Source organism: Rhagoletis pomonella, unplaced genomic scaffold (genome assembly GCF_013731165.1).
Source record: "Rhagoletis pomonella isolate Grant_MI unplaced genomic scaffold, Rhpom_1.0 Rhpom_scaffold_00006, whole genome shotgun sequence".
In the NCBI taxonomy this organism is placed as follows: Eukaryota; Metazoa; Arthropoda; class Insecta; order Diptera; family Tephritidae; genus Rhagoletis; species Rhagoletis pomonella.
The window spans coordinates 61,154,432-61,170,774 of NW_023458560.1; the positions used below are offsets into that span (position 1 = coordinate 61,154,432).

The following is a 16,343-nucleotide window of genomic DNA, read 5'->3' on the forward strand; positions in this document are numbered from 1 at the left end:
CTGGAGGGTATAAATTTAATGCAACCAAATACTTGCATATACTGATGTGCATAAATACACACATTTGTATGTATGTATGTATGTATTGTAGTTAAATGCATGCTTGCACTCCCTTATGGGTACTAAGGGGCAACAAACAGATCCACAACCAAACCAAAACTTTAGAGAGTGCGCCAAATAACTGTAAATTAAATGCATACGCAGCTACCTCGGCTTAAGTTGCCATTGCACACATATGTACACAAAAATACACGCACACTATCGCATACAGCTGAAGATGAGTTTAGGACCGCTTAACGTACGGATTTGACACTTGCACCGAACTGCAGAATTACATTTTCACACAAGCACATACATATACATACATACATACATATGAAAAAATCACACTTGCATACAACTCTACAAGTATGTATGTATTAAATTGTCTGTGTCCGTACGTGTTCGTAAATGCATGCATGAAAGTTAAAAAAAAAATACATATCCAACTAAGTATAGGCGTATTGCCTTGCTGTAGTAAATGTGTTTGTGTGTATGGGTGTGGGTGTGTATGTAAGCTTTGGGTTTCGATTGAATGCACTTACGTTGTATCCTCAACAGAATCGTAATTTGTTCGGAATCCGCAAAAGTTGGTGTGATTCGCATTGCACGGCACGTGTATTCACCAGCATCCGATTGCTGTACATTCTTGATGAAGAGTCCATCGGAGAGCTTTTTGTATTTTGTCGAATTGACAGCTGCGTGGTGTGAAACAAATCAAAATGGCATGTAATTTTCAAATATATACATAAATAGAACTTTGTTATTTTCCGTAATATCACCCAGAGCGCTTTAGAATTTAAAAATAAAGCATACATATGTACATATATGTACATACACACATATACTATATAGTAAATATGTACGCTGAAGCCTCGGAAGCGCAACAGTGGCGCCAGCATTCAATGCTGACACAACCATAGAATTTAATTGTAATTTTACTTTGAAAAACCTTTCAAATAAATATTCGACCTATTATACATACATAAAAAGCGACTAAAAATAAAAAAAAAAAACAATTTTGAAAACCATATATAAATTAAAAGTTAATTTATGGGTTAAAAAATCTAGTTACATTAGCAATTCTCGTTTGTTTGTGCATTCAAAATATTGGTAAATTTAATTAATGTGTGTAAAAAAATAAAATATTTATAAAGAAATATTTTTGTAAAGGTACGAGCATCTGTCTATCCATGTATACAAACATACATACATATATGGGGCATTCCGGCCAAATCGGACACCATTCATAATATTTTTAGGTTACTGTACCAATTGAGAAAGGCATTTCGATATTGTTATAAAATTCACATAAAATTTTCTAATTTTAAATATAAAATGTTGATTTCAAAAAATAAGGTACCGAATAATTTTCTTAAAATTTTTTTCTTAAAAATGAGCACGCATTACATAAAGTTTGAGCCTCTTCCGACAATAATGTAGGGACGCTAAAATGACAAAAACAAAAAAACGCCAAGTCATGTAAACTTAATTTTCGGTAGCAGATTACGTATACACTGTACACTGTTTTTCTAGATCAGATCATTTTCCCAAAATACTTGCATTGCGAATGAAGAAAATCACACTTTAACATGGAAGTACGAGTATATACTAGGAATGTTAATCCCGGGATCCCGGACTTTTTAGAGTCTCGAAAATACCGAACTGCTTGGCAAGTAATCTCGGGATTTTCGGGATTTGTAATTTGCACTGATGGCAATAATAGAAATAGAAACTCCTTTTCTTAACCAGTATTGGCTATATTTCTTTTTTATTTAATAATTAAAATTTTTTTATAAATGTTTAGCTCATTGTACATTGTATAACACCGCACGATATAAAAATGTTTAAACACAAATATCAATACATTCGCGAAACCATGGGCCATATATAGTAAAATTGCGTTTTTAGTTTTTCACTCTGACGTCAGTAATTCCAAATTGATTTAAACATTTCTGACAAATGTGCTTAGAGAAGAAGTGCCTTATTTAAAAAATATCATTGTTGCCCGCACTAAAACGTTTACTGCTGGAAATATTCCTTTTTCCGTATTTTTTTTAAACAAACCATCTTGCAGAGAACTTATTTAATTTGCAATAGCCGGTAAAAAAAAAACATTAGCTTGTAAATAAATTGAAAATTTGTATGGCTCACTTCATTTCAAACGTTTTTCCTTTTGTATTGAAAAATTATAAAAAATAAATTGAGCGAAAACAAAAAGCAAAGCCAAATAAAAGTAAAAGAATCAACATTGAACTGCGTCAAAATGAAAATAAGGGAGCACGAATTTCGATGTGAAGCAAAACTCTCTGGGAAGACAATACCTGTAATTATTGTACCATGAGTGAGCCATACAAATTTTCAATTTATTTACAAGCAAATTTTTTTTCCGGCTTTTGCAAATTGAATGAGTTCTCTGTAAGATGGTTTGTTAAAAAAAAAAAAAAAATACGTGAACATATATGGTATATGGAGTATGGAAAAAGGGATATTTTCAGCCGTAAACGTTTTAGTATTTTAGTAGTTTAGTATTTTGTGGTATTCGGTGAATTTTCCGTAGTTCTATATGAAATTGAAAAAAAAATGATTCTGCTGGTTTTTGCTGTTGAACTAACTATATTTTTATAAAAAATTAGAAAAATTTTATAGGAAAAATATAAATAAAGAAACGTCAAGGTATTCATATATTTGACGCTGACTGTATTTATCGTTATTATATTTAGAGTATTTATCGATATGTTAAAAAATTATTGATATTGGAAATATATCATAAAATTGTTTGTGTTGGAAATTAAGATATTTTTTTTTTATAATTCAAATTTAAATTTAAATGTAAATTTAAAGGTATTACTCTGGCAGCTTATGCATTTCACTTCTGGAAGTATTTCAACCCCATTCAGTTTGAATTCAAAATAACTTTGGTTGAAATTCTCTCACAAGTGAATTGCAGAACCTGCCTGATTACCTCTTAAATGAATTGAAAACATTTAACAACTAAATATTTTTTTTTTGTATAACAGTATGTACAGGTTTCAAATTTGCGTTGCCTGTTCAACTAACTTTATACACCATCATTTTTTTTTTTTATTCATTTAGCTAGTTTTATGCGCTGTTTATTGTCATTTTATATCCCCCTAATTAGCTACTACACCCATTTTACTTATCATTAACTTTCGTGAACAATACTTAAATTTATTTTATTGAAATACGTGTTGTCATTCATTGTATTGCATGCCTACTCACTGTTTATGTATTCGCCATTATATAGCCAGGACACGTCCGGACGGGGATCACCTTTTACAAAACACTTGACCGTGGCATCACGCCCCTCACCCGCCGATTGCACCAGCTCCGTTTTTTCAAAGGAGATTTTCTCTTAAATGCCAAGTTGTTGTTGTTATTGGCGAGGATGATGTGGTAGGTAGTATTTGTTGTAACGAATGAATAGTAGATAGTTTTTTTTTAATGTTGATTTTTTTTTTTTTTGGCTCCATTCAAACAGCAACCGCAATGAGCAAGGCGGGCATCAAAAGAGACCACAACAAAGCAGCGTTTACGAAGCGATAAATGGGGCGTATGAGTAACCAGTGATAATAAGGGTTTTAGTAGAGTAGGTCCGTGTGTGTGTGTGTGTGTGTTCGAATATAATGCACACGAAGTTAGTCGACCACGCCAAGGCAATGATGGCAGCACGAAGAAGCGATGAGTAAGCAAATGTTTTGAAAAAAAATAGAAAGCAATAGAAAAAGGATAGAATATTTAATAATAGACAATAGTACGTACATAGTTACATACATTCATGGGCATAGGCATTTAAATTACATATATTCATGTGTATGTATTTGTGTGCGCATGTGTGCTTGTGTAAGCGATTATTTTCCAATGATAACCCTGGCAAGGAAGTCGTTTGTGACACTTTCAACAATGCTTAAATTAGTACAAGTATTTTGAGGAGTCCTGTATGTGTGAACATAAAAAATCAACACATGAGTGTGTGTGTGTGTGGGTGTATGTGTGTGCGCATGGCCACTTGTATAAATTACGCAAGATAAACCTGCACGGAAGTTAACGTACGATTTACGAGCAGCTCAAAAGACTTCCTCGCCTCGCCGCTGGCTACCGCCACCTCCACCGCCACAGCACCGGCATCCGTTGTTGCTGCAGCTGCTGCTGATGATGCTTCATTGTTGTTATTGTTGTTGTTGGTCACAGTAGCTTCACACGTCCAGTTGCCTTTGTCCGTCAACGCTATGTGCTCAAAGACCAGCGCCAAAAATCCTGTGATTGCATGGAAGGCATAATGAAACGAGTATGGCAGAGAGAGAGAGAGATAGAGAGAAGAGCAAAGTGTAAAGTACAAAAGCAACAAAGACGAAAAAGAAGCAAGAGCAGAATAAGAAGAAGAAGAAGACAAATAATCAGTAGTGAAAACTTAACTGAACTCTGTCGGCGTTGGGGGTGGGGGTGGGGGTATGCGAAAATGAATAAATGAATTGAAAGCGAAAATTTTACTTTATTGCTGTAATCCGAAAAGTTGCCAACACACTGTATACACACTTGTATATAGTACAAATAAGTATGAAAATGTGCGCCACTTCACATACCGGCAAACACAAACGAAAAGGCACGAAAAATTACAGACTCATATACTCGCTTCCATTTTCATAGGGACACATGTAATCGAGATTTATGAAAGGATAATTCTTTTTCGTTTATTTTCACTTGAGTAATTTGCATTTGTATAAGAGTTGTTGATGTGGTTGGTTGGTCGTTGGTTGGTTGGTTGGTCGCATGGTTGGCTGGCATTTCTTTCTACTTTTCTTTCCTGTTACTTGCACCGTCAGCACGTCAACATCAGTGGCATAGTAATTTGCGTGAAGATCAATGGCTCATCATTTGGGTTTTGAAAGTTTTCAAGCAAGCCAGCATGCTGACCCAAGTAAATAGAACATATTTATGTACATATGTATGTATGACTGTACACTAGACTGGGCCGCTGCCCATACGAGAGAAAAAATATGTAATTATCAGGCATGTGCTGAAAACTGTTTTCGCATGAATTTCGTTTAGGATTAAGACAAATGAAAGACAAGAGATGGCAAGATAGGTCGAAATATTTTAGCACAAAAGTTTTATAAAAAAGGTGTCTCGTTCACCACTCGTGGTCGTGAAAAGCTATTTTGAGAGAAAGCACTTGCATATTATTTAGCTCGAGTCGCTGCAACATTCACAAAAGCCGAGTGAGCAAAGCACAGGCTTGCCGCTTAAGAGACCCAAGTTCGAGTCCTCGGACAGTAAAATTAAAAAAAAAAATGTATTTACATTTATTTTCCTAATTTAATTTTCTTTTAATTGAGATTAAGATTATTGTTATTTTTTTAATTTCATTTTATTTTTAGGAAATCATTCTTCTTTTTTCTTCTTTTAATTTTTATTTTTTCTTTTTTCTTATTAATTTTTTATAATTTTTAAATTTTATTGTTTAAAAAAGAAAAAAATTATTTTTTTGATTACATATTTATTTAGTTTTTTTAGTTTAATTTGTTTTTCTTTTGCTAATTTCATTTGTCTTAATTTTTATTGTATTGTTTTAAAATTAAAAATATATTTCTTTCATTTAATTTAATTTTTAGAAACTTATTTTTTTTTCTTTTTTTAATTTAAGTTTCCTTTAATTGGTAGAAGTTGAAGTTGGTTGAAGTTGGACACAGAGTATTCCTATTGGACAATATCCTGCCAAGACATAAAGATCAGTGCAGAGCGTTGGCGCTTGGTTAGCACAGGAAACTCCTTTGATCGCCTATGGACCACGGCCGGCGAGAAGGACCTTACATCTATGCAAGTTGCGGTTTTCCATCCAGCTCATTTGTACAGGAATATTTCCAATGGGATCCATAGCACTCAAAAATACCTTTTCAATTATGTAGATAACACATTTTAAAATCGGGTATAAAATAAAATTATTATGAAGAAAACTCGGTATTTGCTGCTGGAAATTTGTATGACTACAAAAACTTAACCAAGTAAGCTATTCAACTGAAGGGGGCCTCGCACTTTATTAAACAATTTCTTTTAACGACCCAGGCTAATGTCCATGCATTGCATACTAACGAGACACGTTCGATTGTTAGTAGCAATACGACCCAGGGTGGAGCGATTTTGCCACTTTTAGGAGCTACTGATATCAATTCATTACTCATTACTTATTCAATCAGCAGGGAGTGCAGGTACTACCTATGCCAATGATGTGGTAATTCTTGTAGCCGGCCAATTTGCTCCTGTGTTGAGCAAAATCGCGGATGGAGATAAGTGTGGTCGGTAGGCTAAGCTATAGAGCCTTAGAGTCAACACAGAAAAAAAACACAGAATTACTTCTAGATCCCGAAACCGTCTTTAGACCTTATTCATTCAGTTTATAGAAGCAAAATTGGTGTTTTAAAATTACCTTTTAAATTTTACCATTGTTTTGGGAATCCCAAAAGTTAATTTGACTGCATTAGCAACTTGCTTGGTCATTCCAATTTGAAATTTAGCAAGAGTCAACCGAAACTCGGGTACCAGAGGTCGTATGAGTCATCTTGGTTCTGCTGCTGGGAATTTTCTTTATGTATAAATTTGCAGATTTCTATTGAAATATTGTCTACTTCGGCGTTAGTCAGATTCGGGCTCGTCAGCTTTGAAGTTTTCTTATATGTATATCAAAGTGCTCTGAAGCCCGAAAATTGTATACCCGAACAATGTCTTAGGTATGTCGCTAGGAAGTCGACGGCATTTTACAAGAATTAGGTAGCCAATTGGCTTTAAATTAACATGTTGATATACTCAGTGAGCATATCTCGTATCTGTACGAGTTATACAGGCTTCAATAGCCATAAGTTCGGGTAAGTTCAAAAAGATATACATAGCTCAATTACCTACGGGTCTTCTTCTGACTTCATATGGCCTGTTTTCTGCAAGTTTACGCCTGTCTTATTCAGCGAGTTTAATCATGAATGAGCTGTAATCGATTAAGAGATTCGATCGTCTCTTGTTCGTATGGTTCTCGAGGTAATATCCTTAATGAACTGAAAAAAATGCAAGCCTGGCAGGGAATACAGGATATGGGATAGACATGGCCTGACTTAGTGGAGCGGGGACTCCGACGCCTTACCCACCACAGGTTTACCTTTTACCTACGCAGAAGAAGGAAGATGAGACCTTGTAGTGAGCATAGGAGCGTTGCCAGTTCGTGTCAGTACTTCCAAAATCTGATAGAGCCGGCTCGATTTTTCTGCATAACCAGAACCAGATACCAGCATACAAATATCGACCAAGCTACTTAGTTGTACTCCAAAGAAAGAACGGAGATGCAAATTGATCAGGTTGTGATAGACGATTTTAGCGCCGGTATTGAATAAGAACTTAACGAAATTACCTGGATATCAATTTGAAAAAAATGCCAGCAGCAAGACATAGTCAAAGGGAAGAGACAATTAAAGTGGGCAATGGCAATAGCGCGAAAGTGGGAGTATAATTAATAGCGAGTTAGGTTGACATGACGATGAAAGGGCGAACAACTCCCAAAAAATTTGTCACAATATCATTTGTTCGCTTGATTTGTATTGTGAAATAATTACAATTGTTAGAGCCAAAATCAATGGAGAAACTTATTAACATACAAGTACATAGAATAGCATGCAGACACATTGGCGGCATACGTTGATGGAATAACACACACATATGTATGAGTATGTATGTAGCAGAAAAATGTATAAGAACACCATTACAGTTGCTAAGTTACATTTCTTCACTAGAATTTGTACGTTTGCTTTTTCTACTAATGAAACTAAGAAAGAAATTAATGAATGTAATGAATGGCAATATTTGCGCAGAATTCGTAAACAACTTTTTTTTTTTACCCACCAGTTTTCTTTTCGATATGCACGCGCCCTTTTGAATTCTCTCTTGCCACCCCTTTGGGGTCTTTCCACTTCGCACTCACATCTTTTTGTACTGTTTTACAGAATATAATGAAGGAATCATTTACAAAATGTGTGATAGATGGTGTTGAGGGTGCCAAAGTTAGCCAACTGCCATCCAATTGACCAAGTACAGCAACTGCAAAAAAATTAGAGAGAAAAAAGTGCAATCAATAGACAAGCAAGACAAATTTATACGTAGGTACATGTGTATGTACATTAGACTGCATCACCAAAAAAAGTTGCGGTTTTTTCGCCGGGATTACAAAACTATTATATGCTAAGACGTCCACCAAAATATTTCGGAAAAATATTAAGCTTTAAGTGAGCTGGGCCGATTTGAAAATACTTAAAATACTTCCAAAAATGGAGTTTTTTATGAATAAAAATAGTTTCTTAAAGAAGTTTTTGAAAAAAGTCCCCTCAGATGACAAAACAGATTAAGCTTATAAAATCTGCATAAAATTGTTTAAAAATCTTTCCAACGGAATCGTAATAATGAGATTTTTCATGCTGTTTTTTTTTTACTTTTTTCAACAATTTTTTTAGGAAAATCTTGAATAACTGTGCCACAACTATTCTGATTTAGACTTATGGGATCCCAGTAGAAAGGTATTTTCCCACTGTTTTTATTTCTGGCCAAAAAAAAACATTCGTGTACCATTTTTTTATTTTTTTTTTCAAATACCAACACATCTTAATTCCACTTTGAATGGCGTTCGTTCATCCTACCTTTCTCTTTCATCGCTTGAATGAGTTTACAAGCAAAGAAATATAGAGGGTGAGAAAATACCTTTTAAATGACACCTCACAACCCTAAATCGGAAGAGTTAAGGTTCAGTTATTCAAGTTTTTCTTATACCAATCTCTGAAAAAATTAAAAAAACAGCATCAAAAATCTAATTTTTTTTTTTATTCTTTTAAAAATATTTTTATGCAAATTTTTTAAGCTTAAACCGTCATTTGAGGTAATTAAAAAAAAATTATTTAAGAAACTATTTTTATTTAAAAAAAACTCCATTTTTGCAGGTATTTTCAAATCGGTCCAGCTTACGTAAATCTTAATATTTTTCCGAAATATTTTGGTGGGCGTCTTAAAATATAATAGATTTTATAATTCTAATGGAAACACAGTAGCGATTTTTTTTTTTGTATGGGGAGTGATGCACTCTAATGTACATATATGTATATGTAATATATTGTTTTTCTTTTTATGTTTGAAGGTGTATGATTGAGAAGAAATGCTAAAATTATAAATAATTGTTTTATTCTAAATAAATTACAAAAAACCGAATCACGACTTCCTAAAAGCAATAAGCTGAGGCCACCAGACTGAGTGCTCTTTATGGAGGTCATGTGCTTGTAAATGATGTGATCCTAATATAATGCTAATGCTTCTTCCTGCCACTTCATTAACCATGATTCCACTACGTCTCATCGTGGAGATAAGGCAGATCTACATAGAAGCGCCTCAAGAGCCCCAGCTCGTTCCCTCATCTCTGACCTTTTGAATAGCTTTTTATCATTGAAGGAATAGTTTTACGACGTTCTGTTGGAATTAGCAGGGATCAAACGATACTAGTAAATATATTTGTTATTCATGACTCCTTAATTGCCAGCAAAAACCGCTAGAAGGCGACAAAGACGATGTAATGCAAAGGATATACGCCGCAATCGCTGTTCGAGTGGAAGAGTAAACTGAATGAATGTTCAGTACAGACGTTTCAACGCGATGTTAAACTCACTGAGTAACTCTATTAGACCCTATTCACATGACCGGCGCTTGTCATGTGAACAGGGTCTTATTCTTCGCGCTGGAAAGACTAGCGGAAACTCTAAAGGCAGGGTGGTCTAGCTCTGTTATTGAAGGAAAGAATAAAAGACGAAAAAGAGTTCCACTAAGAGTTCATTACAAAAAATAATTTTTTAAGCAGGGATCACACGATGAAATTATTCATAAACCACATATACATCACTTTTAGATAGGCCTGATAGTTTCTGAGAAATAAATTAACAAAAAATAAAAACAGCAAAACAGTCGTTATTTTCTCATTTATCCCCGCTTAAAAATTACATTTTTTTAATTTCTTCATGAAAGAAGCATAAAATCTGGAGTTATTAATTAATTTCTTAGAAACTTACAGGCCTATCGGCTTATGGAAAATTTAATTGGCTTTCTTTTGCCATACTTCGTATTACGATTGTGTAATTGGTTAGTTAGATATAGGTGATTAACTGGAACCACTCTTTTTTTAAGCTGAATAACGGTAAATCGCAAATATCTCCAAAACGTATCCATAGAAAAAAATTAACTATATTTTCGGAATCACCGAGTAATTCTACATAGGAATTGTATAGTGACGTCTGGAGAACAAAAACCATCTTTTTCTGTAAATACGTGTGTATGTATGTATATGCATGTATAATTTCGCAAAATTATTTACCTACGCAATGCGTATATGTCCGTTAGTTCTGTGCAATGACGCCATGCTTTTTTTACACGTGTACATTAGAGAGGTCCAAAAAAAAATAAAAATTTTACCAGATAGGGTTTGGGGCACCTTCCAAAATTTTTCCTCTTGCCGAAAGAGGTGCTGGTACCAAACTTTACGTTTCTAAGTAAAAATTTAGTGGATGCCCATGATGCTCATATTTTACTCTAGAAGTATTGTGTACATATGTATATTAAACAAAAAATTGCTTAAATAACCTACCTGACTTTGCACATCGGTGATGCGGGTTCGATCTCTGCTGAAGTCTAGAAAAAAGAAGCCTGATGAGGAGATGTGGTGATCTCCGAAATAGCTGCTATAACTTCTACCGCTTAGACTTTGTTGCTTTTTCAATTTCCCTAATAAACAAAATCGTAGTACAAAGCTCAATAAAAATATTGTAATAACCTAAGAATATTTCAAATTTAAATTATCTAAAAAAATATCACAAGCTTCAGTTGTCATGGCAACAGTCGCTTTTTATAAAAATGACCAATATTTTTGCCAGTTTCATAGCAATCCAGTAGCGCATTTCAAGGTTGTTGAGCACCCTGTATTGGTTGCAGTAGAAAACTGAAAGTTGGTATAGATGTTACAAATATCAAAAAAACTAAGGGGGTGCCCTAAATTTCGTTGAGATAACTAACTGTTTACTCGAGTTATCGTGTGCACGGACGAAGGGACAGACATGGCTTAGTCGACTTCTTCTTTCTGTCTCGATTAATTTAGACTATTACAAACAACCGTTATGCGTGCAAAGTTGTAATACCGTTGTATAAAAGTGCGCTCGGGTATAAAAACCTGAAAAATTATGTTAAAAAAAATATATATTTTAAATATTTTGGCCTACTCAGTATCTCGAAATTATATAAAAATAATATTTTGGAAATGAATTTAAAAAAAAAAAATACTTTTTAATAGCCGTTTTGACAAGCAATTTTTGTAAGTGTGAGTTTCCGTTGTAAATTCGAATTAAAAAAAAAAAAAAACTTTTTCACTTAAATCGCTTAGATGAAATGTGTATGCATTACACTGTGTCAAATAAAACGAATGTTTCTTTTCTTTGGGTTTCATATGAGAACTTCGTTGTCAGTAACAAAAAATAATTGTGGCAAAATTTCAGCCCTCTATCTTCATTTTTCAGTAAGCGCTCGTAAAAATGTGAATTTTTTTATGAAAAATGTTTTTCCCGCTACCTGTTTTTTACGATCTTCTTGTAGACCATTCAATTTTAGTATAACGAGTGCAATTTTTAAGTAGCAAGGACTTACCGTTGATTTTTGGCAATTTTTTTTGTTGACGGTGTCAGTCATTTTCTTCCATACGAAGTGTGTCCGACGACTTGTTTATATGGAAAAAATAAACGAAACCCTTCAACGAAAAACTGCCAAAAATCAACGGTAATTACTAGCCACTTGAAACTTGTTGTACTAAAAGTCAATGGGCTATAATTTTTTTTTATGTAGCGGAAAAAAATTTGTTTCATTAAAAATATGTATGAAGATAGGCCACAGCTATTTTTTTTTGTTCCCAACAATGAAATTTTCATATGAGAACGAACGAAAAAAAATAGTTGTTTTGTTTCGCTGCATTAATAAGATGCAAAGTATTACAAAGAAACGAGGCAACTCTGATCAAAAATATTTTTTTCCATTAAAGTGCTCAAAAATACCTTTCATTTGATATCCATATCAAGTTGGTTTAGCTAAATTTTGTAGAATCGAAAACAAGTGGCAACCTTACACTAATATCCCAAGGGATAACACTCACTTTATAGGCAACGCATTGTTAAGGGCTTTTTAGTACCCATAACTAGTAGTTTTGCATCTTAGTTTTCTCATCAATGAATTAAATAAATACACTATGGAAAATAGGTGGCAACCCTGTGCATGTTTCTTCAGTTTGTAACAATTTCGAATATTCTCGGAGATAACACCTACATATCTAGATAAGCATAAAATGCAAAACATTATCTGAACACAAAATTTCCACAAAATCGTTTGAGTCGTTTCCGAGAAACCTATGGATAGATAAAATTTTACCCACCCCAAATATCATACCGAAATTAATATTTTTATGTTCCGGCAGCACATTAATGCGGTATTAATAAATTTACGACGAAAGAACGGTTTTAGGGATTGCGCAGGAACTGTAAAGCGCAAAATTATTAAGCTTTAGTAGTTTCTTATTAATTTGATCAGGCTATAAAGTTGCTTTTGTAAAAAATTTTAGTTTTCAATTAAATAAATGAGCAAAAACAACATCATAAAAAATGTTACACTTTCGTTTTGTTTTTGCTTGAATTTTCACGAGAATTTCGCTCAAACCTATCATAACTATGTATGTATGTATGTATTCAATGTACGTACACTACATTGTAAATTTACTACATACTTTCGATTTTCATCCTTTGTAGTTACAGTAACTTGCCCAACTTTTTATTGCTGAAATTGTTTGCTGCTCCTTTAATGGAGCAAATTCGCAGCACGCCTGAGCACATAATAAGGTTTTACGCTTTCTTTGAACATGTTTGTATTGCTTTGTATGTACATATGTATGTATGGATGTATGGATGTATGTATGTATGTATGCATTTGCTGCATTTCAATTTAAAATGGGTTTGCAACAATTTGCCTGCAGTGGCTAGTTAATGTTGAAGCAATTGCAACAATATAAGGTAATGCCTTATTTATTGGATGTAAACTCAAGCGAAAATATCACTTCCCCATTCGACACACACAACAAAATTACTGCTTTGATTTGAAGAATTTTTACTATTCACAATAAAAATAGTTTTGTTTGATATTGCAAAATGTTCAATCACAGATTTTATTGTCGAAAATATGACTTGCATGTTTTACTTTCCAAAGTGCTCTTTAAATCAAGGAATGCTAAGAAAGTCGATGAAATAAAAGTTGCTGCTTAAAAAAGTTACACGGTTAAAAATTTCGGTTTTAATTTTAAACTTTTTGGACTACATATATGACCGAACTAAATTCAGTTTCAAATACAAACCTTCCAAATTGCTTAAAACTATTGACTGGTTTAAAAAGCAGACTATGAAAGATTAAAAAAGGCAGTAGTTGCAGCGCGGTTTAAAAATTAAACCCCAATTTTTGACCGTGTAGTAATTTCGGTACTACATAATACTTCATACTTCTCCATTCCTACTACTACTTTTTCCGGTACATTTCGAGACATTTAGAATCTTGGATTTTCTGCCACCCTCAGACCACTGTGCGGCTTTCTCTAAAACGGATGTCGGAAACATTCCCGCTTACATATGGCCCATCTTTATGTTATGGTATTGGCAGGCTTTCTGGCCATTGCTACTGGATCTCTTGTTAAAAATCGATCATCCGGCTATTCGGTTCGTCAAATAGGCGAATTCGACTAGTCGTTCACTTTCGAATAAACGCTTACCATCGAGTAGTCTGAAAATCGAGTAGCCGAAATTATTCGATTCGTCGAAAGGAAACTTTAGTCGATTAAGTGAAGTTTTTAAACCACTTTAGCTAATCAATTAGTCGACTAGTCGATTAACAAGAGCTCTAATTGCCTTCTTTACCTAAGTTTAGGTAATTCTTCTCAAACTAAGTATGCTGGAAATAAACATAACAACTCCGGTTTTCACAAGACTTGCTTAGATGAGAATGGCAAAAAGAAGAGTAAATGCTTTGGGTAGTTATTTCTTTGGCGAACTAAATGATTTCACTAAAGTATATATTAGGAGTCCCTTTAGATTTTTATTGAGCTCCAAGTATTTATAGGGGATTTTAAACCCCTCACACAATTCAGCGTCTAAGAGATTTCCATCAGGTCGACTGCCGCCTAAATCAGCCTGAAGCGAAATGAAAATCAGTTTAGTATACCCAAAAGCTTCATCGTTACTGCCGCACAGTGTGAAATTTGAACTATTTTCGTGACAAATTTTAACGAGAACAGCTAGTTTCGATTTCCAAACTGTATACCGTTATGCGAACCCATTTAATGATATCACTAAATCTGCACTTTTTTCACTCCAAATATCAGAATAACGAATTATTCACAAGTCCATCGAACGTAAAACGGTTTCACCAACTTCAACACACTATAACCGTTGACATTTGAACATTATGAATGCATTAGACGTAGACAAAGAAAAAAAGGACATTTTCAAATGGCTAAAACAGGCGTAACGCAAATAAAATGCAAAAATAAAAAGTAAAAATGTGAATTAAAATTATAATGCAAAAAGCCTAAATATATGCAATGTAAAGTAATTAGCGTGTTATTTATGTTAGTACATTTATGTATATGTATTTAGGTGTCTACATTAGACCATACCACCTTATAAGCAAAAAAAAAAAATAAAAATAAGTATTTTTGCAATTTATAAAAAAAAAAATGTTACCCCCGACAATAAGGATTTTTTAATACTCTAATAATCAAAATACATTCTTTAAGCAACCGTATAATGATTTTTGGTGGGCTTTAATTTACTGGCATTATTTATTAATTTATTTAATATATGGTCTACGAACAAACAATTCTTACAGATTACTAACAAAATTTAATAATATTATATAAAAGATTTCAAAAGATCAATAAAAACATCTTTAGACAAAAAAAAAATCAAGCTCGACAAAAGATGAGATCTGGTTAAATTGTTTAAGGGCGCGGGCAATTGATGCATTTCACGCATAATTTATATACTATTAATGCCATAAAAATGGTAAAAATTTCGAAGTTCACTTCTTGGAACATTAAAATTTATTTTCCCACGAAGGGCAGCACAACCAAAATCTCCCTGGATAATGCCCAAGGAACACTCTTTGAATTCGCTCAATCCTTTAGATTGAAAATTGTTGAAATGCACCTCAAGCTGATAAGAACTGCGATCTGTTGTGTAAGAAATATAGTAAAATTGTCTCCTCGTGGCAAGAACAATGATATATCATACTTTAAGATCCGGCTGTAAATGCCGAAGATAGAGACAAAAAAAATTTTTTTTTTTTTTAGACACAGGGGCGAACTTTTTTTTTTGGTACGGTCTAATGTGCATATATAGTACTATATGTGCGTGGATGGGTGTGTGTATGTATGCTTAAATATGTGTGCCTCATTTTACATGAAAGTACGCATTACCATTTTGACTGACAAGTAGGACGAGTAAATGTAATAGAAATAATAAATCCATTTCTGTTGTTGTTGTTTCGCTTATTATTCTAACACGCGTACTGTTATGTTGTTTTTGTCGCTGTTTTATATATTTTATATCTGCTTATCCGCTTGTTGTTGTTGTTGTTGTTTCTTTTGTTGTGGTTGTCACATTAAACGTAATCCACTAAACTACGCACTTCGGGTTTGTGTTGCGCTCTGCTGGAACTAAGTTTGCTGGCCAGTAATGGCCTATGCTGATGTGTTGCTAAATTATCCTTTTCAATTTGTACGTAATCCTTTATGGACAATTACATAAATCCATGTTGTATACGATGCTTATTGCCGCCGAATGGTTTGTGGAGCACATACATACATACATATGTACATACATACATAGTACTGGTGGAGAGAAAATGTTTTTCACTGTTATTACCACTTTTTAATGTTTTACATAACATTTTCTTTTAGACGCAGTTTACACGAGGCAACATATAATTTGTAGGAGCGAGAGCGACAGGGTAAATAGAGGTTACCGAGTCGGTAGTGTTCGAACAACACGCTTTGAGCTCTCCTGCGTTACCGCGCGTAAACTCCGTGTTAGGAAATTATTTAATATGTTAAAATTTTTGTTTCAATTAGAAATTTTGTTATTTTATTTTATTTTATTTTATTTTATTTTATTTTATTTTATTTTATTTTATTTTATTTTATT

At 33.6% G+C, this 16,343-nt stretch overlaps 2 protein-coding genes across 5 annotated transcripts in view; one reads left to right on the top strand and one right to left on the bottom strand.

The window, feature by feature from the left end:
- The window catches only part of LOC118741033 (threonine--tRNA ligase 1, cytoplasmic), a 575,984-nt gene that overhangs the window by 199,174 nt on the left and 360,467 nt on the right, over positions 1 to 16,343 (top strand). The gene's annotated exons all lie outside the window — the stretch shown is intronic.
- LOC118741042 (neural cell adhesion molecule 1) overlaps positions 1 to 16,343 on the bottom strand; it is a 32,994-nt gene that overhangs the window by 11,568 nt on the left and 5,083 nt on the right. Inside the window, exons 2-6 of one of the 3 annotated variants that reach the window (XM_036472848.1) lie at positions 15,617 to 16,030; positions 7,942 to 8,136; positions 4,114 to 4,317; positions 3,283 to 3,414; positions 585 to 737 (exon numbers count right to left, since the gene is read on the bottom strand). In XM_036472848.1, the coding sequence (XP_036328741.1) occupies positions 585 to 737; positions 3,283 to 3,414; positions 4,114 to 4,317; positions 7,942 to 8,136; positions 15,617 to 15,668 (736 nt within the window). In that variant the 5' untranslated portion in view covers positions 15,669 to 16,030. Of the gene's footprint in view, positions 1 to 584; positions 738 to 3,282; positions 3,415 to 4,113; positions 4,318 to 7,941; positions 8,137 to 15,616; positions 16,266 to 16,343 lie in introns of those variants that run through there. The other 2 variants (XM_036472847.1, XM_036472849.1) reach the window with 2 other exon arrangements.